The sequence below is a fragment of the Cricetulus griseus genome, chromosome 2 (genome assembly GCF_003668045.3).
Source record: "Cricetulus griseus strain 17A/GY chromosome 2, alternate assembly CriGri-PICRH-1.0, whole genome shotgun sequence".
In the NCBI taxonomy this organism is placed as follows: Eukaryota; Metazoa; Chordata; class Mammalia; order Rodentia; family Cricetidae; genus Cricetulus; species Cricetulus griseus.
In genome coordinates, this window is record NC_048595.1 from 287161562 (window position 1) to 287187380 (window position 25819).

Consider the following 25819-nt stretch of genomic DNA (forward strand, 5'->3'; position numbering starts at 1 on the left):
CTCATCAGAGAAGCAGCCATTCCTGGGAGTCTCAAAGTGAAGAACCCACACCCAGGACTGTAGGCCAAAAGGAAAAGTGCAGAGTTAACAATTGAAGAGTGCGAGCAGTGGTAGCACATGCCCATAGTCCCAGCACTCAGGAGGCAGAGGCAGGTGGATCTCTGAGTTCGAGGCCAGCCTGGTCTACATAGTTCCAGGACAGCCAGAGCTACATAGTGAGACCCTTTCCCTGGGGGGGAAGGAGGGGAAGGACAGTTGGAATGGCCTTATTTTAAAAAACAGCATTTATTACTAATTGGAGAATGTCTTAAGCCAGTAGCAGTAGGTTGCATAACTTCATTCTGTGCTGGGTTTGGTTTTGGTTTGGTTTAGGTCTGCCTTAGTTAATGAGACTGCACACAGCCAACTGCTTTGAAACATGCCGCAGTTCAGTATTTCAGGTATGATACTGACAATTTCACATGGTCTCTTTTTAGACTTCCTACACGTTACAAAAAAAAAAAAGTGACTGAAATTAGGAAATCTCAAGAAATTTCTACAAAGGTTTAAAGTTGCTTAAGTTTGAGATACTTAAAAAACAAACAAAAAAAACCTTCCCAACATGTATGAGTGCTAAAGCATTGGCTTTAGAATGGTCATTTCTTTCGGAAGGAAAACTGAAGGTTATACCCAGAGACTAGCAATATTAAGTCTGCACTGTGTACTGGGTTGGTAATCTGTCCTGATTGTTGGATATGTTATTAATCATTTCTGTCTTTTTAAAATTGGAGTTCCTTTCAGATATGAAGAGAACCCTGGACTCGTCTTTGACCAACCTTCCTCTACATCAAATGCAATTGCTAGTTTTTTGTTTTTCAAGACAGGGATAGGGTTTCTCTGTGTAGCCCTGGCTGTCCCAGAACTCACATAGATCAGCCTGTGTCTGCCTCCTGAGTGCTGGGCTTAAAGGTGTGCACCACCACAGACATGGGCAGAATTTAAAACTCTTGTCTGTTTCCGTGAGAAATGTATGCACAGTTCATCCATTCCTCAGTCTGCCTTAAGGGCCTTGAGGAGACAGAGGCTCTCCAAGTCTCACACACAGTGGAGCCTAACTCCCATGTCTATGGTCCATGAGAGCAGCTTTCACACGATACAGTGTGAAAGGCTTTTTATTTTTTTTCTTTACATTTAGTTACTGTAGGTCAGAAGACAACGTTAAGAGTTATTCCCTCCATCCACTTGTGAGTCTTAGAGGTCAAACTCCGGTCTTAAGGGTTGGCAGCAAGCACTTCTAGCTACTGAGCCACCTCTTGGACTCTGAAGCCATAAATTCTCAACCTTCAGCCTGGTCTATAAGAGTGAGTTCCAGCACAGCATCCAAAGCCACAGAGAAACCCTGTCTCGAAAAACAAAACAAAAAACTTCCAACCTTATTATCCTCCTGTTTTATTTCTAATGAGTTTTGATTATTGCAACGCAAAATACAACATCACCATACAGTAACAACTAGTGATTGCAGTTGGGCATGGTGACACACACCTTTAATCCCAGCACTCAGGAGGCAGAGGCAGGCGGATCTATGTGAGTTCCAGGCCAGCTCGGTCTACAGAGTTAGCTCCAAGACTGTTAATGGAGAAACCTTGTCTCAAAATAAAATCTGCCCATGTTTTGTTCTAAGCTAAGTAGTCACAAAATACAGTGACTAATGTCATGTTTCTCAGGAGTAAGACAATACTGGTCATCTCAAAGTGATAAAAAAGGAAGAACTCGCTTTGTCTGAGGACTCGGACCTGGCCAAGGGAGGGACAGACTGCAGATTCTTTGTTCCAAAGTGGTAGGAACCAGACTCAAACTCACTGCAATGCAAACTCTTGCCTGGGCTGGGCTCAGCTCAGCAGCATAATGCGTACAAGGAGTGATGTCAATAATGCTAAGAAATGCAGGGTTCCCATATACTACCTTCTCCCACAGGTAGCACCTGCACTGATATTCTGCACCAGGATGGTTGCAATTGATAAACCTAAGCCTGATGTCATTGCCTCTGATGGCCCTGGCTTCACATTAGGCATCACTGCCCTGTGTATTCTAAGGTGTGATGACACGTGGTCCACCATTGCACTATTGGAGCTGTTTCACTGCCCTAAAAAAAAAAAAAAAAAAAAAAAAAAAAAAAAAAAAAAAAAAACCAGAACCTTGCTCCTATGCATCTCCCAACCCCAACTCCCAGGAACCCCATCCCTGTCTGTCGTTGCCCTCAGATTTGCAGCCACATACTACGTGACTTTTCCGTGCTGGCTTTTAAAACCTAGTGACAGGAATGTAAGGGTCCTTCTGTCATTTCATGGGCTGACAGCACGTTTCCTGTTAGTACTGAGTTTTCTACTGTCAGGATGTACCAGTCGTCAACTGAAGATCGTGGCTGCTCCTAAGCTTTGTCAATTGTGGATGAAATTGCTATAAATATCAAGGTATGGGGTTTTGTGTGGGTATAATTTTCTACTCACCTGGTTACATACCAAGGCTAAGAGTGTGTCTTCTAAGAAATTGCCAAATGATTTTTCAAGTAGCTGTGTCATTTTACATTCCTATCAGAATCTCTGTGGCCCTACATCCTTGTCCATACTTGGCACTGATATTTTGGCTGTTCTGGTGTGTAACGATGCCATGTGATGAGCACCTTCACACACCTTTGTGTATGTCTTTGGTGATGGGTATGCGCCCCTGACCATGGTTTTAGTTAGGCTTCATTTTCTTCCTCTTGAGGTTTAAAGGTTGCATTTTTTAGATAAGTTCTTTATCAGATGTGCCTTTTTTCTCCCAACTGCTTTTTATGCATTTTAATGTTTCAGCTGTTTCCTTTTCTTGCATTTAATGTTTTCCCTAGTTTTAAAGGAGCACTGTTTCCATTACTTCAGTTTCTCATATATAACAAGGTTTTAAACTTACAAACCTACAAAACCTAGCCTCACCCTTTGAATATTTTGCTTTTTATTTTTCTTTGACCCAAGAGAAATGATTGAGACTAAGTGTAAACACAGAAGACATGATTTTGGAGAGGGCTGGGCATTTGAGTTTGTTTTTCTAGACAAGGTCTCATTCTGTATCTGGCTGGCCCAGAACTAGCTATTCTCCTGCTTCTACCTTCCCAGTGGTACACGGTTTGTGACCATGTGCAGGACTTTGCTGTGAAACAAGATCTCACTAGGTAGCCTTGGCTGGCCTGGAAAGGGCTATGTAGATCAGGATGGCTTTGAACTCAGAGATCTTGCTTCCTGAGTCCTGTTATTAAGGTATGTGCCATCATGTACAGACCAGGATATATTTTTTAATGATTTCACCAACATATTTTTAGTTGTAGGTTGGTTTACCCCAAATGTATCCATAAATTAACATTATTCTAGAAATCTATGTGCATGTATTATATACCAGATTATGTTCCATGCCATTATACCACACATACTAATTTATGTAAACTCAAGCTGAAGCTAGACCTTGCCAACACTACTTGAGTTCCTGCAGACTGACCATATCCACTCATTATAGTTATCCATTTCAAGGGCAATTTAGCTGAGGATGTAATTCCTCCCTTATTAATGTTTCTAACATGAGGTAGGAGGGTTACATATTTTTTAGGGGCTACTGTTTGCATTTTAAAGCACAGTATTTTCATTCTTTCCTTCCGTTTGCCCTCATGTAGTCACTAAAGGCACATGGGCCTTCTGCCCATGCTGCCTCGCATCGAGCGAACAGCTTGCTTCTAGTTAATATCATTTTACTTTCCTTCTGCAGTTACTGTGCTTCTGTGCACATCAAGCCATCCCTGGGCTTGAGGGTGCATGTTTGTCCAGGCTTTAACGTTATGGTGCCTTTTAATTATGTCACTGTACCCGTCTGTTTCAATCCCTTCTTTGTTCAGGTTACATTGTCTTTTAGAAGTACACGTCAGCCAGTGCTGCGTTTGCTCTAGGATGTCAAAGTCTCCGCCATTGCTTTCCCCTTGATCTTGTGCATGATAAACCTCATCTATCTACACTTTGGTGATTAATGTCCTTTCCATCGTGTACACAACAAAAATGCTGTCTTGTTGGAAAAACAGCAGCAGTAATTTAATAACACACCCGAGAGCTCTTTCTAGACTTCAGATTTAAAGCAGAACTGTATTCACCTTCACTTCTACAACAGATACCTGGGCAGCAGAGTTCAAGGAGGAAAGAGTTGCTTTGGCTCATGGTTTCAGTCAATGGTCACTGGTCCCACTGACTGAGATGGGGCATCATGGCAGAATGGTAGGACCAGCAAAACTGCTTACCTCGTGGCAGGGAGGAAGCAGAGACAGGAAAGGACCGGTGGGGGATGGAACCATTATGCTAAGAGCAACAAGGTTGAGCCACCAACTTTATGAATGACCATCAGGTAAAGCCACAAAGATGATAAATGCATTAGTGTTCATCCAGGGGAGTGGGACAGAGGAGAGGGAAACCAACTGCTGCTCAGAGAGCTTTGAGGACGATAAAATAGTCTAAAACGGACCATGGTGATAGCTGGTAACTCTGAATACACTAAAAACCAGTAAGATGTATACTTTAAGGTAAAAATTGGGGGCAGGGATGTAGCTTAATGGTAGAGTACTTGGCTAGCATGCACAAAGTCCGGGTTTGATCCCTTAGTACCACAAAAGAATTTCATGTTAATAATGCTGTTACTCAAACACAGAAGTCCATCAGCACAACTTCCTACTCCCCATGCTGGATGTGCCTCTAAACGAACACAGGAAAGTTGTGCATTATTCAGCCAGAGAATCAGAGAGCCCTGCTACCACATGGTTAGTGTATCTGACAGCTCCACATAGTTTTTTCATATGCTGATCCTTACTTTATCCATACCCAGAGCACATTACTGCGGAACTAGTGAAAATATCCTAGAAAGCATATTTGGAAAAAAACTTCTCAGCAATAGGAAAAAACAGAAGTACACAAGACCTACCCATGCATACAACCCGGCATGTGCGAACCAGTGAGAAAATATGTAACGGGCATATTAACAGTTAAAAACTGGCACTAGAACATTACAGCACATGGCACCCATGACAAACACAGCCTCTGTAAGTTCCAGTTTGTTCTCTCCAAATGGCATTTTTCATGGTCTCTTAGATGAGCCTGGGACAGTCTCACTCATGTGGACAGGCATTCTGGCCAGCCCAACTCTGTCCCTCAGTCCTAAGCCCAGCAACAGAGTTTCTTTTGAACCAGAGAAACTCAATTTAAAGCTTCCTCTGTGACCTCCAGTCTATGAGGGCACTTCCCAGTGTTGCATGAAGAGCTGTGGTCTGCTATCTGCACCACACTTGCAGACCAGGCTGCCACCATGATGGCACAGAACTGCATATAGCTTAACAAGAGGAGAAATGCCATGCACGTTTCTTGCACTGCATTCACACTCAGTTTTTAAGGTCTCTGGCTAAAGTCTCACAGATGAACTGTAGAGTACGTTGATACAAAAAAGCATCCTTTGTCTTCGGCTTGCAAATGTCCAGATGGTTGACATCTACAGGAATTAGATCCCCAATGCCTAAATCTGAAGAAAACAAAAATGTCAATAAAGCAAAGGGAGGCCAAGTTCGCCTGAGTAGAACTCTGACTCCATGTGTGAAAATGGAAGCCCAGCAAGCGTTAGTCTCGGTCTGTATTTTCCAGTTTCCATGCGCCTTTTGAGAACAGCCCGAGCATCTGTACTGAAGAGACGTCCCTGTGCCTGCAGGTGAACACAGACCGTTCTGATGCTTCACGGGAAACCCATTCTAGACCCAAATTCCCAGGAGCCTTCCCAGAGTGTGAGAGGTGGGGGAATATAGTGAGTGTGCTTGGGGGTGTGGGGGTTATGGGGGGTGAGGAGGGTAGGAGAGGGTGGGGGAGTATGGGGGTTATGGGGGGTGAGGAGGGTAGGAGAGGGTGGGGGGAGTGTGGGTGCGGTAGTAAGTGTGTGTGAGGGTGAGTGTGTGGGAGGGGTGGGGAGTATGTGAGAGGGTGTGGGGAGCGTATGTGTGGGATATGTATGGGAGTGGTGGGGAGGGTGTGTGAGGGTGTGTGGGGGCAGTTGAGAAGATGTGGGGGTCAGGCTTTAGTACTTCAGGGACTGGAAAGGCATCTGCTGTCTTGGTCTGACAAGTCCACCTGGCTGCAGGTAACAAGAGATGCCAATGAGTCACCACTGAGTGGAGGGAAGAGAGTAATACAAGGATAGTCAGGATTTTGGGGACAATGCTATGGACAGCTGCTCAGGAGACTGGCTCTGCTGTGGCTTTAAGTTTAAGGTTGTCTTGGACATCTGGAAATCCTCAAGTAGCTGCTTTGCAATACCTCAGCCTAGAACATGGGATCCCTTCCATCTTGTGTGGTGTATACTGAGATAAAGACAAAGCTCATTAGCACACTAAGAATTATCACTGTCCCTGGCTGCTAAGAGCTTGCCATTGCTATGAGCTACCAGGATAGGACCTAAGCCAGCCTCAGAAAGGAGTTCCGAGAGATGACACTCAAGCTGAGGAGACATGGTCAGTTAAGGGAGGCAATTCAGACAGTGAACTGTCTAGGTGGCCACAGTGCGAAGTAATCAGGAGGCTCTAAGAGCCTGGAAGTAGAGTCTGCACTACATCAGCAGGCCTGGGCTACTCCCATCCACGCCCTCCCCATATGTTAACACACTGGTGTCTTCTAAATTATTTCCTGCTTGAATATTCCCCATACACCTTCCACTAACCAAATCTTCCAAACATTTACATCCTACATTTACTAAAACATTTACATTTATTACAGGTTTCTTTAAGGTTTCTCTGCAGCTATCAATTTGTTGAACAAATGCCTCTTTTATTCTAGCTTACAGAAGTGCTTAGTAGTCTCTTTAATGCAAGCACCAACTGCTGGCACCTTAGAGCTGCCAACTGGCTACTGTCATCTGTTCTATAGAGGCTAAAGCCAAGGCTGTATGCTTGCAGCACGGTTTGAATCTGTTGCTAAAAAATGAATTCTGGATTGTCATTAACTTTCTCCTATACATCCCCAAGACACTGGATATAAAAACTGACATCTACTAAATGCTAGGCATCCAATAGCCACATGCCTCAAGAGTGAGTACCTGCCGACTCCACGGGCACTATGTGTAGCTTGATCATCCTGCCGATAAATGTTGGTTGTGTTTCTACAAAGTTCAGCACCTGGAAGTTCTTGTCTTTCGCAAACTCCACAAAGTCATCCTGTAGCTTCTTGAGTGCAGGAGAATCTGTAAAGCACAGAGGGAGATCGCAACAGTCTAGATCACTCAGTTCAGGACACACTCATTCATCTTTAACACAAAGGACAGGAAACTTGGGCAGCCGACTTGGGCAGGAGATGTGCTCAGCAGGTAAAGCATTTGCAGTACAAGCCTGAGGTAATGGCTGTTCTTGGTTGTCAACTATACCTGGAATTAACAAAAACCCCAACCTCTGAGCACCTCTGTGGAGATTTTTAGTTAACTGGATCATTTAAGGTAGGAAGACCCACCTTAGACCCGGATCACTTGAGGGCCCATCTTTAATCTGGGCCACACCTTCTGGTGGCAGCCTAGAGGACAAGGAGGCATCGAAGCATTTCTTCAGTGTTCTGACATACACTGAAGACCAGCTGAGACATCCAGCCTTGTGGACTGAACAACTACTGCATTCTTGGACTGTCCATTAGGAGTCAGCCATTGTTAGACTAGATAGCCTGTAAGCTATTCTAATAAATTCCGTGTGTGTGTGTGTGTGTGTGTGTGTGTGTGTGTGTGTGTGTGTGTGTGTGTGTGTGTGTGTGAGAGAGAGAGAGAGAGAGAGAGGGAGAGAGAGAGAGAGCATGCAACCCATCAGCTCTGTTCTTCTAGAGAACCCTGATTAATACACACAAGGACTTGTTTCAGTCTCTAGAACCTGTATAGAAAGCCAGCTGTAGCTACACAACTGCAATCTTAACTCTAGCAGGGTGGGAGAACAACAGGAGGCTCTGTGGGGCTTGCTGGCCAGTCTAGTCAATCATTAAGCTCCAGGGTCAATAAGAGACCCTATCTCAAAAAATGAGGCTGGTGACAAATGACAATGACCTAAACACACAGAAATGCACAGACATCAGAAGTTTGATTAATACTACTTCTGTGAAACATAGGAACCTTACAGAGTACTCAAGTATCTTCAAGATGATGAGAAATCACAGAAAACACGAATAAACAATAACCACCGAACAAGGAAGAAAAAAAATAATGCTGGGCTGTAAGAATACAAAAGCTGAAGATCAGAGCCAAGGTGGCTGAAAAGAGGCATCCTGTGCGTGCTTGGCCACACGTATTAGATCTATATGCAGAGACAGCTGGAGACATCCAGACCCTACTTTCCACTATGCTGAGGTCATCCAGAGAAGAAGCTGAAACACAGTAACTGGACCTAACATGGATTCTTAGGACGTTCTGTCCAAAGCGGTAGAGTACACATTCTTCATTCACACAGTGTTCTATAGGATAAATCACATGCTAGGCTAGAAATCACGTGTTAATGACAAACACACCATGCTTTATTACAGGATGTCTCAAAAGTTTATGTATATTTTGACAGTTCATAGTTTTTCCAAATTCATGGAAAAGGCAGTTTACTAGCTTGGAAGCAAAAGTCATAATTTGTCTAAGTTTGAATAGTTGGAAATAACATAAAAATTATGGCTACACTTGAGTAGTCGGTTAAAACAACAAAAAAAAGATAACAAAAAACCAAGCCAAGCTAAAAGTTGTGTGCAAATTCAAAAACCAGATGGAATTTAAGGAAGAAACTGATCGTTTTTTCCCTCTTTCCATATACTCAATGTTCTACAGCCTCAATTCCCCTCACAACAGAGAGCCTTACCCTTGCTGAGTTCTTTGACTTCCAACGAAGGAAAGAGAAGATAGCGAATGTTAACTGAGTATTCAGCCAAGCGTGATCCATGGTGCGGGACACTATAAAAAATCATTCCTCTGGTGTTGTTTATAAGAGCGCTCAGTTCTGGTTTCCTAGAGGCTTCCAACAGCATCTTTTTGACAAGAAGACCTAGTCACGGAGAAAGAGAGTGAATGGTTTCCTTCCCTCTGTTACAACACAACAAGACAAATATCTAAAATTTAAATAATTTCCTTTATATAAAACCTTTAATATAATGACAGTACCACAGAATTATCAATATGAGTCTACAAACAGTCAGCAGACTGCTTTGTGGCACAGACCTTTCTCTCACAGATTCCACTGCCTCAGTAAGGAAAGTCCGGCCCTGCCTGAGCAGGCTGCCAGCCACTGAAGCCCAACACTGGGAGAGTACTGAAGTGCCAAGTTACAGGTTCTGCCAAGAAGAATCAGCTATGGCCAAGGCACCTAAGCAGGTTCCCTAAGCAGGTAATGCAAAGACTCCAGGATGGTGACGGGACTTTTGAGAGGCAGAAGGGTCACATGCAGCTTTCTCAGCAAAAAGCTATGGCTGAGGCTCAGCCTAAGTCACACTTATCAGACACCCTAGCCTAGGGCTAGGTATATGGAGAAAGCAGAGAGCTGGTTTGGGGGAGGGCAGGAGAAGTGGGGCATGCAGAGAAAGTGAGGGCAAACCCCCAAGCACAGCAGCCAGGCACAGAAAAACTGTGAGCACATCTGAGCAGCACAGGTACCTGCCTGGGACTGGAAGCACACATGCGACAGCAGAGTTGGCAATGTGGAAGAAGCATGGACAGAAAGAAAGGGAAGCCTCCGGGAACACCTGCTTAACTGAGTCCAACTGGTCAACAGTCCACAGTGTGAGGCTGACGCATAATGACCACATGAAACCACCAAGTTATCAATCCATGCCCTCCCACACAGTTTGTTATTAGCTGTCCCCTTCTAGAAAAACAAATAGCATGGAAGGAGAGTAGCAACTTTAGAACTCTTAGCTAAAACATTAACTTGGGGTGGGGAGACCAGTTAAGTAAGACAGACGCGGAACTTTTGGTTGGCTGTAACCTTGACAACCACCTCATGATGGTCACTCTATGAAGATGAAACCATCCTTACCTCCCATGCTATGTGATATCCAAATCACTGGCCTATCCCCAACACCAGCAGCTCTGAGCTTGCTAAGAAGTTCGTTGCTTCTGAATGCAATGGACTTTCTGAACAAAACGAAAACAGCAAGCATGACGGGAGGCATCCATCCCCCAAATCTTGCTACCTAACTTTTGAAGACAAGAATGTTTGCTTGTTCAATGCTATTGGCTCCCAGTCTGGAGTGCAGGCTGTGCCAATATCATTCTCTATCTGAAACTTATTAACACTCACATAGTTAGAACTATCTAAGCCCCTAATAGCCCACTCATACACTAAGCACACATTATTTGAATATCAAATGGATCTGGCAATTTTTACAGGTTGAATATGGGTCTCATCCCAGTTGTTCTGAGCACTTAGGTATGAGAGGAGGGGGCGGAGGATCCCTTTTCACATCCATGGCCCGACAAAATGTCCCAGAGACTTGACTGAGTTTATGCCTACTTTGTTTATGCTATGGAAATCAAGCCTTTCGCCATTGGATTTATGTGTTAAATATTAGGAAATGATCATCAGAGTTCAAAAAGAGTAATTTCACACCAAAAGGGAATTTAACTTCACAGCTTATCAGCCTGCTAGTTTCACGCTCTTCAACTGTAATACCTCTTTCTTTTTTTTTTTTTTTTTTTTTTTTTATAACAAAGGTTTTCCTGTGCTCCTCTGGGACTGGATATCCCTCTGTTGGCCTCCTTCTGGGGCACCCATGTGGGATCCACTCATCAGCACCATGCTGTGTCACTAACCAGACCAGCTCTCTGTGACAAAGCTTGCTACACTGCACAGTGAGCCAAGGCTGGGCCTCAGCTATCTAGGTCCTGGAACCCAGGAAGGCACTGCTGCTTAAGACATAAAAGGGACCCACGTCAAAACTGCTTGGCCTCGTTTTCCTTGTGCTTCCCTCAGCCAGGAGGATTGTGAATACACAAGCAACTACCAGTTTTACCTGCAGGAGAAGTGAAGGCTTTGACAGAAATCCATGGTTCTTTCCTATTACACAGTTGAGCTCCTTATCAGGAACTCAAGACCACGTGGTATCTAAGTATCTACAGCTAATTACTTATTGTAAGCTAACGCCTTCTAGAAGGAAGACAACAATGGAGGTGGATTGGAGCATTTGCCTAACATGCACAAGACCTGAGCTCAATCCCCAACACTTAGAAGATCCACTGTGGCGTGAGCCCTTCCCCTCTCCCATCCAGTGAACCCTTCAATATTACCTTTCCATGGGGCACCTTGCTCGCCAGTCACTGAGGCTGGTGTCATACTCCACAGATATGATGCGAAGCGCAGGACAGTCTTTTGCTAGCCATGTCTAGGTAAAACAAAAGATTCATGAGCATATGCATGCATCTCCCCATCCACTTCCTTCCTAGGAATTGCTGTAGTTAGGGTGCTGATAAAAATAAACACTATCTTTTTACAGCTCTGGCCACAAAATGCCATCAATATTTGTTACACAGGCATGAGAACATTGTCAATTTTAATCTGCAACTGCCAAAATCAAGACTTGTTTGGTGGCTTTCAACACTTAGTATAGAGCTGTTTTCTCAAAGCAGAAGTATTTTCTGCTGGAACACACTGAGGTCTGAGACCTGGAAGCTAACGATAACTGTGTTGTCTCTGGGAGCTGGAGGCTGACATCTCCAGACTTCAGCAGTAATGGAGAGAAGAGCATGCTATTCTAAGGAAGCGGGAGGGGAACAAAGCCCTGGATACAATTCACACACAGTATTCACCTGCACTGACTTCAAACAAATTTTATCCCATGAATTCATTCTGGGGTTGTGGCTCTTTGGAGAAGAAAATATCAAAGAACTGCAAAGGAGAATTATATCATCCAAATTTTTCTACCTTTATAATTATTAAGTTCATAAAGTTGGCTAGTACAAGGAAATTATGGCTGTATTATTTTAAATTATGAAGCAAAGTGTATAATTGCACTCTTATCCCACTTTATCACTCATGGAACATTATTCCAGAGTCACAATATATCCTAAACAAAGTACACATGCAGGGTCACAAGCCCAGATGATGATGTAATGTCCTGCAGGTGTTTCCAAGGGAAAGAACAGCAAGAGGGAAATCCTAGTGGCACAATGCAGTGCAGCACCGCCTTAGTATGGGTGACAGTCACAGCTCCTTACCTTGGGCCAGCACGTAGTGTACCTGTTCTCATCCACCACGACATTTTCCGTCAGAGCCCGCTTACTGTCGTGCTGGCGCCAGGTTTTAAACGCTGCCCCCATAAGGCCATGGATAAAAAGGACATCGGCTTTAATGGGCTGACTGAGAGGGAAGAGAGTTTTAAAGAGAAGCAGAATAAATGCATTACTACTGTGGCAAGCCACAGGGCATTCTCTGTGGAGGGCTTTGGCAGGCTGACACAACGCAAAGGAGACTTGATTAGGGAAACTATCAACATAGGGCTGCTGAGGATCCTGGGAATTGTGACACAGACACAGCACCGTCATTGCTCCTTCAGTGAAAAGACGCACTTAGCCAGGCAGACCACCCAGCACCTCTAATGAAATCCATGTCACCACAAGGTTACCCTCTAAATAAGTCTATGAAAACATTCCACAAACCAATGAAGGTCTTTGAGAAATTAGACAACATACGCTCATCTAATGGCAAAGTCACTGTACATGAGAAATGTCAGGAGGACCTCACTAGGACCTGCAGTGGCCTCATGGGGAAACCCAAGACAACATGCCTCATTCCAGAGTTGGAAGGAAACTTGCTGACTCGGCCAGAAAGACACACATGGGGTGGCTCACCCAGCGCCTTGACCACCTCCCTTACAGTTTCACAGCTGGCAGAACAAACCTGAGTCGTCATGAGATGACTCAGCCTTAGGGGGAGACAAAAGGGAGCTGCTGCTGTAAGCCTGTGCAAATCCAATTCAAACAAGTCCCACCAGCTAGCATAGAAGGTTACCATGTTCAGGGAAGAGGGAAAGAAGACTAAAACCAGAAACAGAAGTGCAAGGAAAGAGGAAACTATCACTTTGTACTCTAGTTGGCGTAATACACACTAAAAGTCCTAGGCAGAGGTAAGAAATAAGTAAAATTCAAACACAGCTCCTGTGTTACCCCTAATCTTTAAAACTACCAACCTCACTGTTGTCTTTGCTGGGCTTTTTACTCCTTCACATATAAAAACACTGAACAGGGACCAAACTTCCCCCTTACACCTCTAGGGGGCTCATCTTTGGCTTTCCTTTTTCTGTTTTATAGGAATACTTTTAAAAACATCCTTTTTTTTTTTTTTTTTTTTTTTTTTTTTGGTTGGTTTTGGGGTTTTGTTTTGTTTTACAGAAATAATATTTTCAAAGTGTGAGGAAACACTGAATGATTTGATTTTATTCAAATGCCTCCAAACAGGCCCTAATGTTTCCACCAACCAAAAGCTAAAATGTCACCAGGTAAAATGGGTGAACCTGTTCTGGAGTTTTCCCTGCTTTTCTGTTCCCCACCAGAATATTTGGTAAATGTATTTACTCACAACTTTTTTCTTGTTTTGTGATGATAAGAAGTTGACTTTGGTCATATTATCGCTGGCAACCTGAAGCCTGAGCCATGGTCACTCACACTTTACTCATATTAACCCTCTTCCTCTTTTTGGAGTGGGAGCTAGGAGTACACTGGTCCTCCTAACATTTTACTTGCCAGTTAGAATGAACCAATAAATCCATTTGTCTTTTTGCAGAGGATTTTTTAAAGGATCTTCTGGAAGGGGACCCTGGATCCTGGTGACAACGGCTCGACAGCTACCTTCAGTGACCTTGAGTCTCTGAATGTCAGATCTCCTGTGATGTGAGTGATTGCTCCTCCCGGCTCCCGCAGCACAAAGCACTGACCCTGGGACCCTGATCCCTTCACATGCTGCTGCATTCCCATCTGAAGAGTGGACTGCAGCTCCCTGAAAGGGGTGTTGTGAGCCAGGCCCTCCAGACTGGGCATGGGAGCAGGGCTCTGACAGTTGTGGGGCTGAGGGAGGGGCCCTGTCACTGTCTCCTGTCAGCACCTCTTGCAGTCAGAATTAAGGAGCTGGTGGGGATGGAGGAATTGACTGCTACTTTTAATTTCCTGTGAAGAGGGACTTGGAGTTCGGTTCAAAGAAAGATTGACTTAAGAAATGCTGGGGGTGAAGAAAGAATGTGGGCAAGGAGGCTCCTCAGAGGGTCTGTCTCTGGAGCTCTCCATTCTTCCTCATCTAGGGAAAGGGTATGGGCTGCAACAACTCAGTGGCTGCTTCCATGCACAGCTCTTCCCTAGTCCTGGGCACACCACTAGCTGGAAACAGGGAAAACAGAAGGGGAATGGTGAGCCTACAGAGATGGGGACTATGAGTTTCTTGGATCTCTCTTTTGTAGGTCTTTCCCTCTCTTTCAATTGCAAATAAAACCACTTTCCAGTATAAAAAAATGATCATTTAAATTCATGTGATGCTCACCTTGTCCGACACTGGGGATGGAGTACATACACCCCATCTTGGTATTTCTCACACACAGTTTCTCGGTCTAGATTCGCCAGGGTTCTGGCAGCATGGGAAGCCTCCATAATGTGGTAGGATTTCAAAGCCTCTGCCATTATAGAAACCCAGCCTGAAGAAAAGAACAGATATCCTAAGCATATATATGAAGTGCATGTACATACACACACAAGCACACAAAGGTCTGGAAAGACACAGGACACCCAACTCATTAGTGGTCATTACCTCTCAGGAGGCAAGTGAGTGGAAGAGGGTGCTGAAAAAAAGACAGGTTGAACTGGTTTTGCTGTATCTGTTTTCTCAAGTATAAACAAGTGCCTACTTGTATATCATTATTTATACAGACACACGTACACACATGACTTAAAAGAGAGACTTGGGGTCAAATGTCTGTCCCCCTTATGTGCTGTGAAAGCTCAGTGAAGTTACTTCACAGCTCTGATGATCTCGCTCCTCCAATCAGCACCTGACTTGTATGAGGGACTCTCCTTCTCATGTGTCCCCTCCACCCCATGACTAGACTGCCCTGTGGAGCAGGTGCATACCTTCCCTCAGAATGTGGCCCAAACTTCAGTTAATAAGCAAAATTAATGACTGCTGCCATAACACAGGTTTCAGGGTAGTCTGATAGCAACAAAAACTTGTTTTCTTTGAACTGTTCATTTCTTCTCTCAACTATCTTTTTTTTTTTTTTTTTTTTTTTGGTCATGAGCCTTGGCCTATAATGGTTGAGCCATCTCTCCAGCTCCATTGTATACTTTTTATTTTACTTTACAAATAAAAAGTGTGTGTGTGTGTGTGTGTGTGTGTGTGTGTGTGTGTGTGTGTGTGTGTAATGGTATGAAACGTGATTTGTACTTTGTGTGCATGCATGTGAGGTTGTAGGACAATTTATAGATTCAGTTCTGTCCTTCAACCACATGGGTTCTGGGGACAGAACTCACGCTGTGAGGCTAGGCAGCAAGTATCCTTACCTGCTGAGTAACTTCACCAGCCCACTATATTGTTCTAAAACATGTTCAGTGAGAACACTTGGAATCTATTCTGGCAGTTTTCAAGAATATAATAACACGTTGTTGCTTATGGAGCTGCCCTCCCAGCATCAGGGTTCCTCAACACATCTGCAACAAAGAGCTGCAGGATGACGATGACTGATAATTGCTGTTACCTGGGCCTACTTCTCAATATACCAATTAAAAATCTTACTACAGCTCAGACAGCAAACAAGCGAGGCTCAAATGTGTGATACAAATTTCTACTTAAAAAGCCAGGCGTGGTGGTGCATGCCTTTGATTCCAGCACTTGGGAGGCAGAGGCCAGCCTGGTCTACAAAGTGAGTTTCAGGACAGCCAGAGAAACCCTGTCTCCAAAAACCAAAACCAAAAACAAAAGCTATTAAAAAAAAAAAAAAAAAAAAAAAAAAAAAAAAAAAAAAAAAAAAAAGCTGGGTGTTGGTGGTGCACACCTTTAATCCCAGCACTCGGGAGGCAGAGGCAGGCGGATCGCTGTGAGTTTGAGGCCAGCCTGGTCTCCAGAGCGAGTGTCAGGATAGGCTCCAAAGCTACACCGAGAAACCCTGTCTTGAAAAAAACAAACAAACAAACAAACAAAAAAGTGGTGTCACATGGCTGTGAGTCCAGAGTGGGGGAAGGCAGGACTATTAGGAGTTCAGAGTCATCCTCAACTACAGAGTGAGTTCAAGGCCAGCCTAGAGGTGGGGAAGGAAAAAGAGGGAATGAACACTGGCAATATGAAAGAGGAAGGAAAAAGTAACTTTGATACTTTCCAAGAGTTGTAAAATCTCATGGATGTGACAGAGGTCATATTTAGTTCTAAAAGGTGAATAATTGGGCTGCTTCATGCTTTTCAGAAACATTTCTGGTTTCTGGATTTGATTTCATTAAAATTAAAATCTGCTGAACTGGGAGTTGACCCAGGTTCAATTCCCAGCACCCCCAAGTCAGATCACAACTGTAATTCCAGTCCCAGTGGATCCAACACCATCTCCTGGCTTCCATAGCATCAAGCATGCATGTGGTACACAGACTTACATGCAGCCAAACTATTCATGCACGCCTTTAGTCCCAGGCAGAGCTAGAGTGAGGCCCCATCTTAGAAAAAGAATCTGCTGATCTAAAGACTACTTAAGGGTCAATGCATAGCTTCTAATATGTGTGTGTATAATAATGATTATACAAAGTTATACGAGCATGTATCTGCATACTCTCATTTATATATAAGTATATGTCTATGGATGTATATGTGTCTTGGTTAGGGTTTCTATTGCTGCAACAAAACACATTGACCCAAAAGCAAGGTAGGGAGGAATGGGCTTATTTGCCTTACACTTCCAGATTCATAGTCCATCACTGAAGGAAGTCAGGACAGGAACTCAAGCAGGGCCTGGAGAGAGGGGCTGATGCAGAGGCCACTGAAGGTGCTGCTTTCCCTGGCTTGCTCAGCCTGCTTTCTTACAGAACCTAGGATTACCAGCCCAGCAATGACACCACTCAAGATGTGCTGGGTCCTCCCCCATTGATCACTAACTGAGAAAATGCCTTACAGCTGGATCTTATGGAGGCATTTCCTCAACTGAGGCTCCTTCCTCTCTGATGACTCTATCTTGTGTCAAGTTGATATGCAAAACCAACCAGTACAGTATGTATATATGTATGTATGTATGTATGCATGTGTGTGTACATATGTATGTTTATAATGGTTTGAATGGATGTCCCCATAGGTTCATATATTTGAACAGTTGGTGGTTCAGTTTGTGGATATTTAGGACATGTGGCCTTTGTTGAAAATGCACGTCACTGGGGGTGGGCTTTGGGTGTTTATAGTCTCATTCCACATCTAGTTCATGTTCCCTCCTTCATGCTTACAGTTGAGGGTGTGAGCTCTCAGCTTCCTTCTCCTCTGCCATGCCTTCCTGCCATGCTGGACACTCATCCCTCTGGAACCACAAGGCAGATAAACTTTCTTCCTTAAGGTGCCTTGGTCATGTTTTAATGGCAGCAAAAGAAAAGTAACTAATACAAAAGTGTACAGACACACACACATACCAAACACACACGCACACAAAACATCATATGTATGATATGTGTGTGTATAAGTTTTCTGGGTCTCCGCTAGCCAAAGATGAGACAATTTAGCATTGGTTTAGTAAGTACAGTAATAAATTATAAACCTTAAAAACATTTTAAAAAGAGTAATCTGTGTTGCTCAAAGGGAGGGAAGGAGGAAGAGGGTGAGAAGGGAAGAAGGCAGATGTGTGTCTCCTCACGGGTGGCTCGTAGGCTGCAGGGGAAATGAATTAGTTCTACAATGGGTCTCTTTTCTGTCTGCCTCCTGGTTAACTAAATCACATCAACAATTTCAACAACCTTTATGCCAAAGTCTGCTCACCTATAATGGCTCTACATGCTAAGTTCTCAGTGTGGAACCCTAGCAATTCCTTATCACCCCAAACAACATAGTATAAAGGACCCAAGAAAACCCCAAGAGTGTTAAGTCTATTGAAAAATGAGTATAGCATGAGTTGAGCAGTGGGAGAACAGTGCACACAAAGCTGTTACCTGAGCGGACTATAGCAGGGTGAAGATGCTCGTTCAAGGCCATGTTTCCAATGATCCTCATGATGTTTCTCTGTACTTTGGGGCAGTCCTTGTAAAGCTGGTAGAGCCTCTGCAGTAGCTGCAAGCCTCCGCCTGCTTCAATGTGGTCACAGTGTGAAGGGATCTAGCACAATTAACAGAGCTCCTGTTACACTGCACCACTCACACCTCAAAGGGTGACTTCCCGCACCCTGCCCTGTGCTGCAACGCTGTAGTCCCTCTTACTCCCACCTAGTTTCCATTCCACAGGTGGGAATCAAAGATGACTAAGTTCAGCCATGCATTTCTGTCAGGTCTAACGTTTTTAGGTTACAGTGGCCAGCTCAGAACCTGGAAGACAGTGCTTCTGCAGATGTGGGTGGGTCCTTTACACTATATTGTTATTTGAGTGGCAAATGCAAATTCTGGCACTCCACACCAGATCTGCTTAGTTCAAACATTGGCAATTGGATACTGTGCCTAGCATGTTTCCCAGGTGATGTCATACTTCACTTGTGGGTACCACTAGGCTTTTTGCCCCCCCCTTTTAAAACCCAGATATAGCTGGGCATGGTAGCATACAGCTATACAAGGATACATACACAGCAAGATCCTGCCTAATAAATAAGCAAACTGCAATGACCACAATGCCAAAATGCCTAGAAATTACTAGCACTTATAACTTAGCAGTATAGCAATCTGATATTTCCCTTTCCTCTCTAACTGATTCCTCTCTAACTGATATCTTATGGAAATTAAACTATCTGATGCTACATGCACAACCATCTGGGCAAAGGAGAAGACAGCACAAATCAAAGACAAATGTCATGTTAGAGCATGGGCTGCTTCCTTCATGTGCATTTAAGAATTGTTTAAAATATGTAATAGGGGACTGGAGAGATGGCTCAGTGGCTAAGAGCACTGGCTGCTACTCCTACAGAGGACCCAGGCTCAATTCCCAGCACCTACATGGTGGCTCATCATTGTAATTCCAGTTCCAAAAATCCAATGCCCTTTTCTGGCCTCCAAGGACATCAGGCACGCACATAGTACACAGACAAAGCATCCATACATAAAATTAATACAATAAAACTTTTTAAAAATTAAATATGTAATAAAAATGAAAGTCACGTATTGGTGCTAAATCATTCTTATTAATTCTAACAGTTGAAAGTGGAATTCTAAAAGTGTAATATCTTTACCAACTCTAAGAATGTCATACCTGCACACAATGTCTTTTCATCATATTCACTGCTTACTCTGCCCCTAACTCCTCCAAGATCCTCCTCCCCATTTCTCCCCTCCCTCAACGCGTGTTCAGGTAACTATGGGAGCCACACTTGGATGCAGGTTACCTCTGAATGCTTTACTACAGCTTCTAGGCAGAACATTTCCACCGTGGCAGAGGGAACCTCGCCAAAGCTTTCCGCATACGGAAGTCCATTTCCTCCAAAGCACCACAGTCCTCCCTGAAGTCAAGACAAAGTATTTACATCTGTGTAACAGATACAAATTAGGGATTTCAAATATGTAAATCTGTGACATATTCAAATTAGGAATTTCAAGTATGTAAATGCCTCAAGGTACTTTGGAAACTGAAAGGGAATGTCATGCAAACTTCTACTACTTTTTAGAATAGAATAACACATCAGGCAATTCCCGGAACAATTTTGACACCTTTCGCCATCTGTACTTCTGTCCTCTCCTAGCAAAGTCAATTCTTTCTCCCCTGGTCAGAGTGTTCTGGCATCAATTCCTTCAGCATTTACTAATTCATACAGACTATGCTAGCTGAGTCAACTAAAAACCTAAAAGTAAAAAAAAAATTTAATGGAAAATTATCACAAACCAAAATATTAAAAACATGGTGGCTTTTATTTCTTCCCAGTTATAAGTGAAGCTCAAGTGAGAGAGTAAGTATAGTTAAGTGGCTGGGGAGGCAGCTCAGTGGGTAAAGTGCTTGTTGAACAAGCACGAGGAACCAAGTTCAGACCCCCAGCACCCAGATAAAAAACAGGTAGGGAGTGCACATCTGTTACCTCAATTCTGGGTCTGAGAGGGGAGAGCACACTCAGATCCCAGGAGCTTGCTGGGTAGCCAATCTAGCTGAATTGGCAAGCTACAGATACAACAAGACACTCTGTCTCAAAAAATAAGGTGGAAAGAAATAGCCAGAGATCCCTGATACTGACCCCTGTATACACACTTGAACACACTCACACTCACACGCACACGTATACACACACACACACACACACACACACACACACACACACACACACACACACACACACACACACACACACACGTTCAATTAGAAAATGTGACCAGTATCCAGAGTGGTGCTGAGAGCAGCATGTGCTCACAAGGAACACTGTGCACCCTATGAGTTTGCAGCCTGTCTTTGCCCTCTGACCTGTGTGAAGAACTCTATCAGCTTTCACACCTTTTGCCACTGGACAGGCTTTGTGTCTTGCAACTGTCTACTCTGCTACCCTTGGTTCTGACCTGAAGGCAACCATGTTGGTAAATAGTCCATGCATGCCTTCAACAAAGAACATACAGAGCTTCGTTTAACATGTAGAGGAAGCCTCTGGACAGTTTTCAACTGGACAACAGCAGTTCTTACTAAGGTTTGTAAGATTACTCTGGCTACACTGAGGAAGATGAGCTGAAACCTCAGGTATCTCGGAGAATGTCTAAAATGTTTCAAATGCTGCTAGACACAGACAAGCTCTAAGGGGGAGGGGGAAGAAATGAAGAGAAACCCTGGGTGCTAGAACTGGAGACAACATAAAGCCTAGGAGGTGAGCAAGGGTGAGGGTGTCAATTAGGCCCTGGACTATGTTCAGTGTAAACAATGCCTTCTTAGGTGTTTCTTTGGGGCTACATCTGAGGCTTCCATCGAAAACAAGGTCTTGAAATGTCCTTTTAAGAGGGCACGGAAGAAACTGCCATGAAGTGCTACACAGAAGACAGACTAGTGGGGCTGAAAGAAGGGAATCCTACAGGCAGCCTCCACCCTGCATTCTGCTTCATGTCAAACCCTGGCCCCAGCCTTCAGTGTGAAATCCCAATTTAAAACTAACAAGTCTTAGCCATCACTGTCAGATCCATCATGGTCCTTGAGGGATCTGGGTCCAAAGGGATCTGGGTATGAGGTAGCCAAGTGACAGCTGTTTCTTAGCAGCTGTGCTCCTGATGTCCAGAAAGTCCATCTGTGGTTAAACGTTCTTAAAGCTACAGACAGGCCCCAGGGCATCTGCCCACACATGTGCACTAACAAAGGTACTGCATCCCTCCTCTTTGTACGCTTTCTAGAGGAGCATGAGAATAAATTCCATAAAGGGGAGAGCTTATCCACCATGATGTAGAAGGGGGAAAGGTCACCTTACACCATGAATATGCCACCAACCTTATGAATCATAAAAACTTCTTTAAAATCCACAACACAGAGCCCACTGTGTAATGACTGCTCTGCCCACTCCTGCCACACACAGACTTTTGTGTTGGTCCATGGAATTCCTTCCTTTAAGAGGGAAAATATCAAGAAACCTTCAAGGAGAAAGAAAAGACCCTGCTGTGTGGGGACAAATCTATCATCCACGGTGCTTGGCGCACACTAGAAAATAGTTCATACAAGAGTGAGGCTGCAGTCCAAAGGCACAACGAAGGAAAAACACAATCACAAGGAAAAAGCCAACACCACCACAAGCAGAATCAACACCCTAAACAGGAACAGATACAAAAATCCGGAAGAGATTTTAAAACCACTGAAGAAGTGAAAGAAGAAACAGAAGCCAAGACGGTGGAGAAGATGCATGAGAGCGGGCAGCTGTAGAAAGTCGGGGTGAACAGACTCAATGTGTGCCCACAGCAATGGCCAGCAGCAGCTGCTGACAGCTATATACATGAAGACTGAGTGGCATCGGGATCACTAGGCTGCAACGTGACCAACTGAGATAAAGACCAGATGGTAAGGGCTGTATTAGGGGAAGGCAGGTTTGATCGGCTAAATTCAAGATTCTTGCTATACTCCAAGAAGAGGAGGCTGGATAATCAAATCTCGAGTTCAGATTAGAACACAGGCCTAGATGTATCAACTCAAATGATGAGAATCAAACCCATGGCTAGAGCACACTTGGCAGGCACTGTCACTGAGCTGTACCCCAGTCCTGACTATTCACTATAAAGGTACAATACCAGAGGTTGCTCCTACAAAACAATAAATGAGCTCACAAGCTAAGGATTCCTGTAACCAAATCTTTCTAATACACATCTATGTTTATCATTCTGTGATTCCCGACACCACACAGCCAAGTACAGAGTCCATAGCAGGACAAACTGAGGTTCTAAACGCTAGTCCCAGTGTCTTGGAGAAGGGTAAGTGCTCAAACCATTTGCTGAAAAAGATATAAACCAACCTTCTGCGCAGCCAGGCTCTGGCTACTCTCACTAAGAGCCAAAGATGTAAAATACTGGAGACACTCATCAATCTCAGTTTGAGGTAGAGAAGCCAGCAAATGCCTGAGTTCCTCTTCAGTGGAGGAATCCTGAAATAAAAGGCAAAAACAAAATCGTCAGACACAAGCCCAACAACCAAGTGTAACAAAAAGAACACCTCAAGAATCAAGAGTCAAGGCAGACATACAGTAAGAACAGGATGGACAGTGCAATCTGGAGAGTACTCAGCCACAAAGGTGGAGATACATAATCATTTATTTGGGTTCTATACTGCCATGCCTGCTGTTACATTTAAAGACCTATTACAAGGGCTGGAAAGATGGCTAATAATTAATAACACTAGCTACTTTTGCAGAAGATATAGGTTCGGTTCCAGCACCCACATGATGGCTCACAAACACTTGTTAACTCCAGTGCCCTCTTCGGCCTCTATGGACACCTAGCATGCATGTAGTGTATGTACATACATGCAGGCCCCACACATACATATAAAATAAAATCTTAAAAATAAACAAACAGAAAAAGGGACTGTTACAAATTGTAATTTAATTTTTACCTTAGGGACTTCTTGATATTTTGACTCAAAATGAGATAAACCCTTAATAACTAAAAATATCATTAAGCCTGGAGTTTGTGAATATTTCATTTTTTGTGATAATTACATATTCACTTTTCTTTTTTTCCAATGATTATTTACATCAAAATTTCAGTTTTGTTTTTTTATCTAAGGAAAGTTCCTCAAGATGCCTGTAGTTCAGCATGCTTTTGGCCATGGTTCTCACCAGGGTTTTTTTAAGATTTTTTTTATGTGCATTGGTATTTTGCCTGCATGTATGTCTACGTGAGGATATCAGATCCCCTGGAACTGGAGTTACAGACAACTGTGAGCTGCCATGTGGGTGAGGGAATTGAACTCAGGTCCTCTGGAAGAGTAGTCTGTGATCTTAACTGCTGAGCCATCTCTCCTGCCCCACCAGGGCTATTTTAAACCCCAAGACATATTTAGCAATGTCTGAAGACAATTTTCTTTGTTACAACTTGGGGGACTCCTTGCATCTTAGGAGCAGGGTCCAGGAATACTGCTAAATATCCTGCGGTACACAGAACAGCCTCCTCCGATAAAAATTATTTGATCTAAGAGGTCAAGAGTGCTCAGGATGAGAAATAAATTGTCTATAAAACAAGGCAGGCTGGAGAGATGACTTGGCACTTAAGAGCATGCATACCTTTTGCAGAGGACCCAAGTTTGGTTCCCAGCACTCATTGGTGGTTTACAACCACCTGTCACTCCAGCTCCTGGGGATCTGTTGTCCCCTTCTGACCTCCCTAGACACTGGTATTCACATGCAAATACTCATGTCTAGGTACCCACACATAGTTAAAGATAAAATAAATCTTGAAACAAAGCAATCCCAGCACTCAGGAGGCAGAGGCAGGTAGCCTAATGAAAGTTCCAAGATAGCCAGTGCAACACAGAGAAACCCTATCTTGAAAAATCAAAAACAAAACAGAAAAAAAAATAACAAAAAACTTACTATGAGGCACCCTCTCTTGGTTGACATCTTGTAGAATTACCTAGCAGAACAGACTCTCTCAACCCACAAAGGCAGAAAACGGCAGCGGAACAGCTGCTTGTGAGGTCCCAGCCCTGCAGAAACTAAGATTTTCAGCTCTGTATCCAGTTCACCTGTTTTTCCCAACCAGGCACCAGCTCTTCTTATTTGCACCCACACTAAAAACACGCATTCAGCCTTTCCTTCCCTAGACTACTATGCTTGCTTACTTCTTTTAAAGATGGCAAAGGAGGGGGTGGGAGAAAAAAGCGACGGTCACTTTCTTTGCTTCGTGCCAAACCAATAAGGGTCCTTGGATCACAGGCTTGCGCAATTATCCTGTACTGGTAGTCTGTTGTGAAAATAAAGTTTTTGTTAACATCAAGATTAACTCAAAGTTACCACAAGACTAAATAAAAAATTACTTGAAAGTACCCCAATTCTTAAACTGTTCTTTGTCACTCCAAATTTCCAAAGTACTTTTCACAACTCAGATGTACCTACAGTACCTGGAAGCTCAACACCCAATATAGCTCACAGTTACCACCACCTACACACCAGGAAGCTCAATGCCCAACTGGCTAAGTTGCCATCAATCACACAATTCTCCTCAACACTCCCAGTCATACTCTGAGTAACTTTTTTAAAAATCTGAAGTTCAGGGGCTGGAGAGATGGCTCAGAAGTCAAGAGCACTGGCTGCTCTTCCAGAGGTCCTGAGTTCAATTCCCTGCAACCATATGGTGGCTCACAACCATCTATAATGAGATCTGGTGCCCTCTTTGGCATACATGCAGACAGAACACTGCACAATTAAATAAATAAATTTTCAAAAATCTGAAGTTCAAAATAATAGTTGTGGTGCATGCCTTTAATCCTAGCACTCCAGAGGCAGAGGCAGGTAGATCTCTGTGAGTTCGAGGCCAACCTGGTCTACATCGTGAATTCCAGGACAGCTAGTGCTACACAAAAATCCCATCCTGAAAAAAAAAAAAAGAAAAAAGAAAAGTTACAAAAAATCTTAAGTTCAAATGTGAAGACTTAGGTAACTCAGAATCAGGAGTTTCTCTCAGTGAAATAGTATAATCTTGTTCTGGTGGAACAGGCCTCAGTTTGAGAGATGCCCTTACCAAATATACTTGGACTGCCAGATCAGCAGGTTTTCCAGTTTTGCATGGAGTTATTCTCAGATGTTTGAGAGAGAGATTGTGTGTGCATGTGTTTCCATATTAAGACTGCCAGACTCTTTTTCCTTCCTTAACCTCATTCCCCTTCTCTCTTACAGCAGAAAACAAGAGGTGGCTAACCCACAACCCGGGTTCTCATTACCATGCCAGTGGTGGGCCTCTGACAGTTCCCGCACAGCCTCCAGTCTTGCAGCTTTACTATCCTCCCGGCTCTTCCTTAAGAGCAGCCATACTGCACAGTCATGATCTTCTATGTCAACTGTGCTGAAAGTGTCTTTGCAAAAAGAACACGACAGACACAAAAGACACAATATCAACAGTTAAGGCAACATTTGTACACCTGTATGGTGTATGCAAGTTGCACATTTCTGTGTGTACACTACATGCATCTAATATTCCTGAATCGAAATTGAAGCAGCTTGCCAAGCCTGCTAGGCTG

At 43.7% G+C, this 25819-nt stretch overlaps 1 protein-coding gene across 4 annotated transcripts in view; it reads right to left on the reverse strand.

Annotated features, from left to right (window-relative positions):
• Positions 1-4662: 4662 nt before the first annotated feature.
• The window catches only part of Serac1 (serine active site containing 1), a 31519-nt gene continuing 10362 nt past the window's right edge, over positions 4663-25819 (reverse strand). For all 4 annotated transcript variants that reach the window (XM_027401070.2, XM_027401069.2, XM_027401067.2 and 1 more), the window contains 12 exons: positions 25523-25654; positions 24425-24546; positions 22602-22730; positions 19533-19646; positions 18160-18322; positions 14543-14693; positions 12232-12373; positions 11305-11399; positions 10055-10152; positions 8885-9067; positions 7114-7257; positions 4663-5556 (listed from right to left, as the gene is read on the reverse strand). In XM_027401070.2, the coding sequence (XP_027256871.1) occupies positions 5420-5556; positions 7114-7257; positions 8885-9067; positions 10055-10152; positions 11305-11399; positions 12232-12373; positions 14543-14693; positions 18160-18322; positions 19533-19646; positions 22602-22730; positions 24425-24546; positions 25523-25654 (1610 nt within the window). In that variant the 3' untranslated portion in view covers positions 4663-5419. The remainder of the gene's footprint in view (positions 5557-7113; positions 7258-8884; positions 9068-10054; positions 10153-11304; positions 11400-12231; positions 12374-14542; positions 14694-18159; positions 18323-19532; positions 19647-22601; positions 22731-24424; positions 24547-25522; positions 25655-25819) is intronic.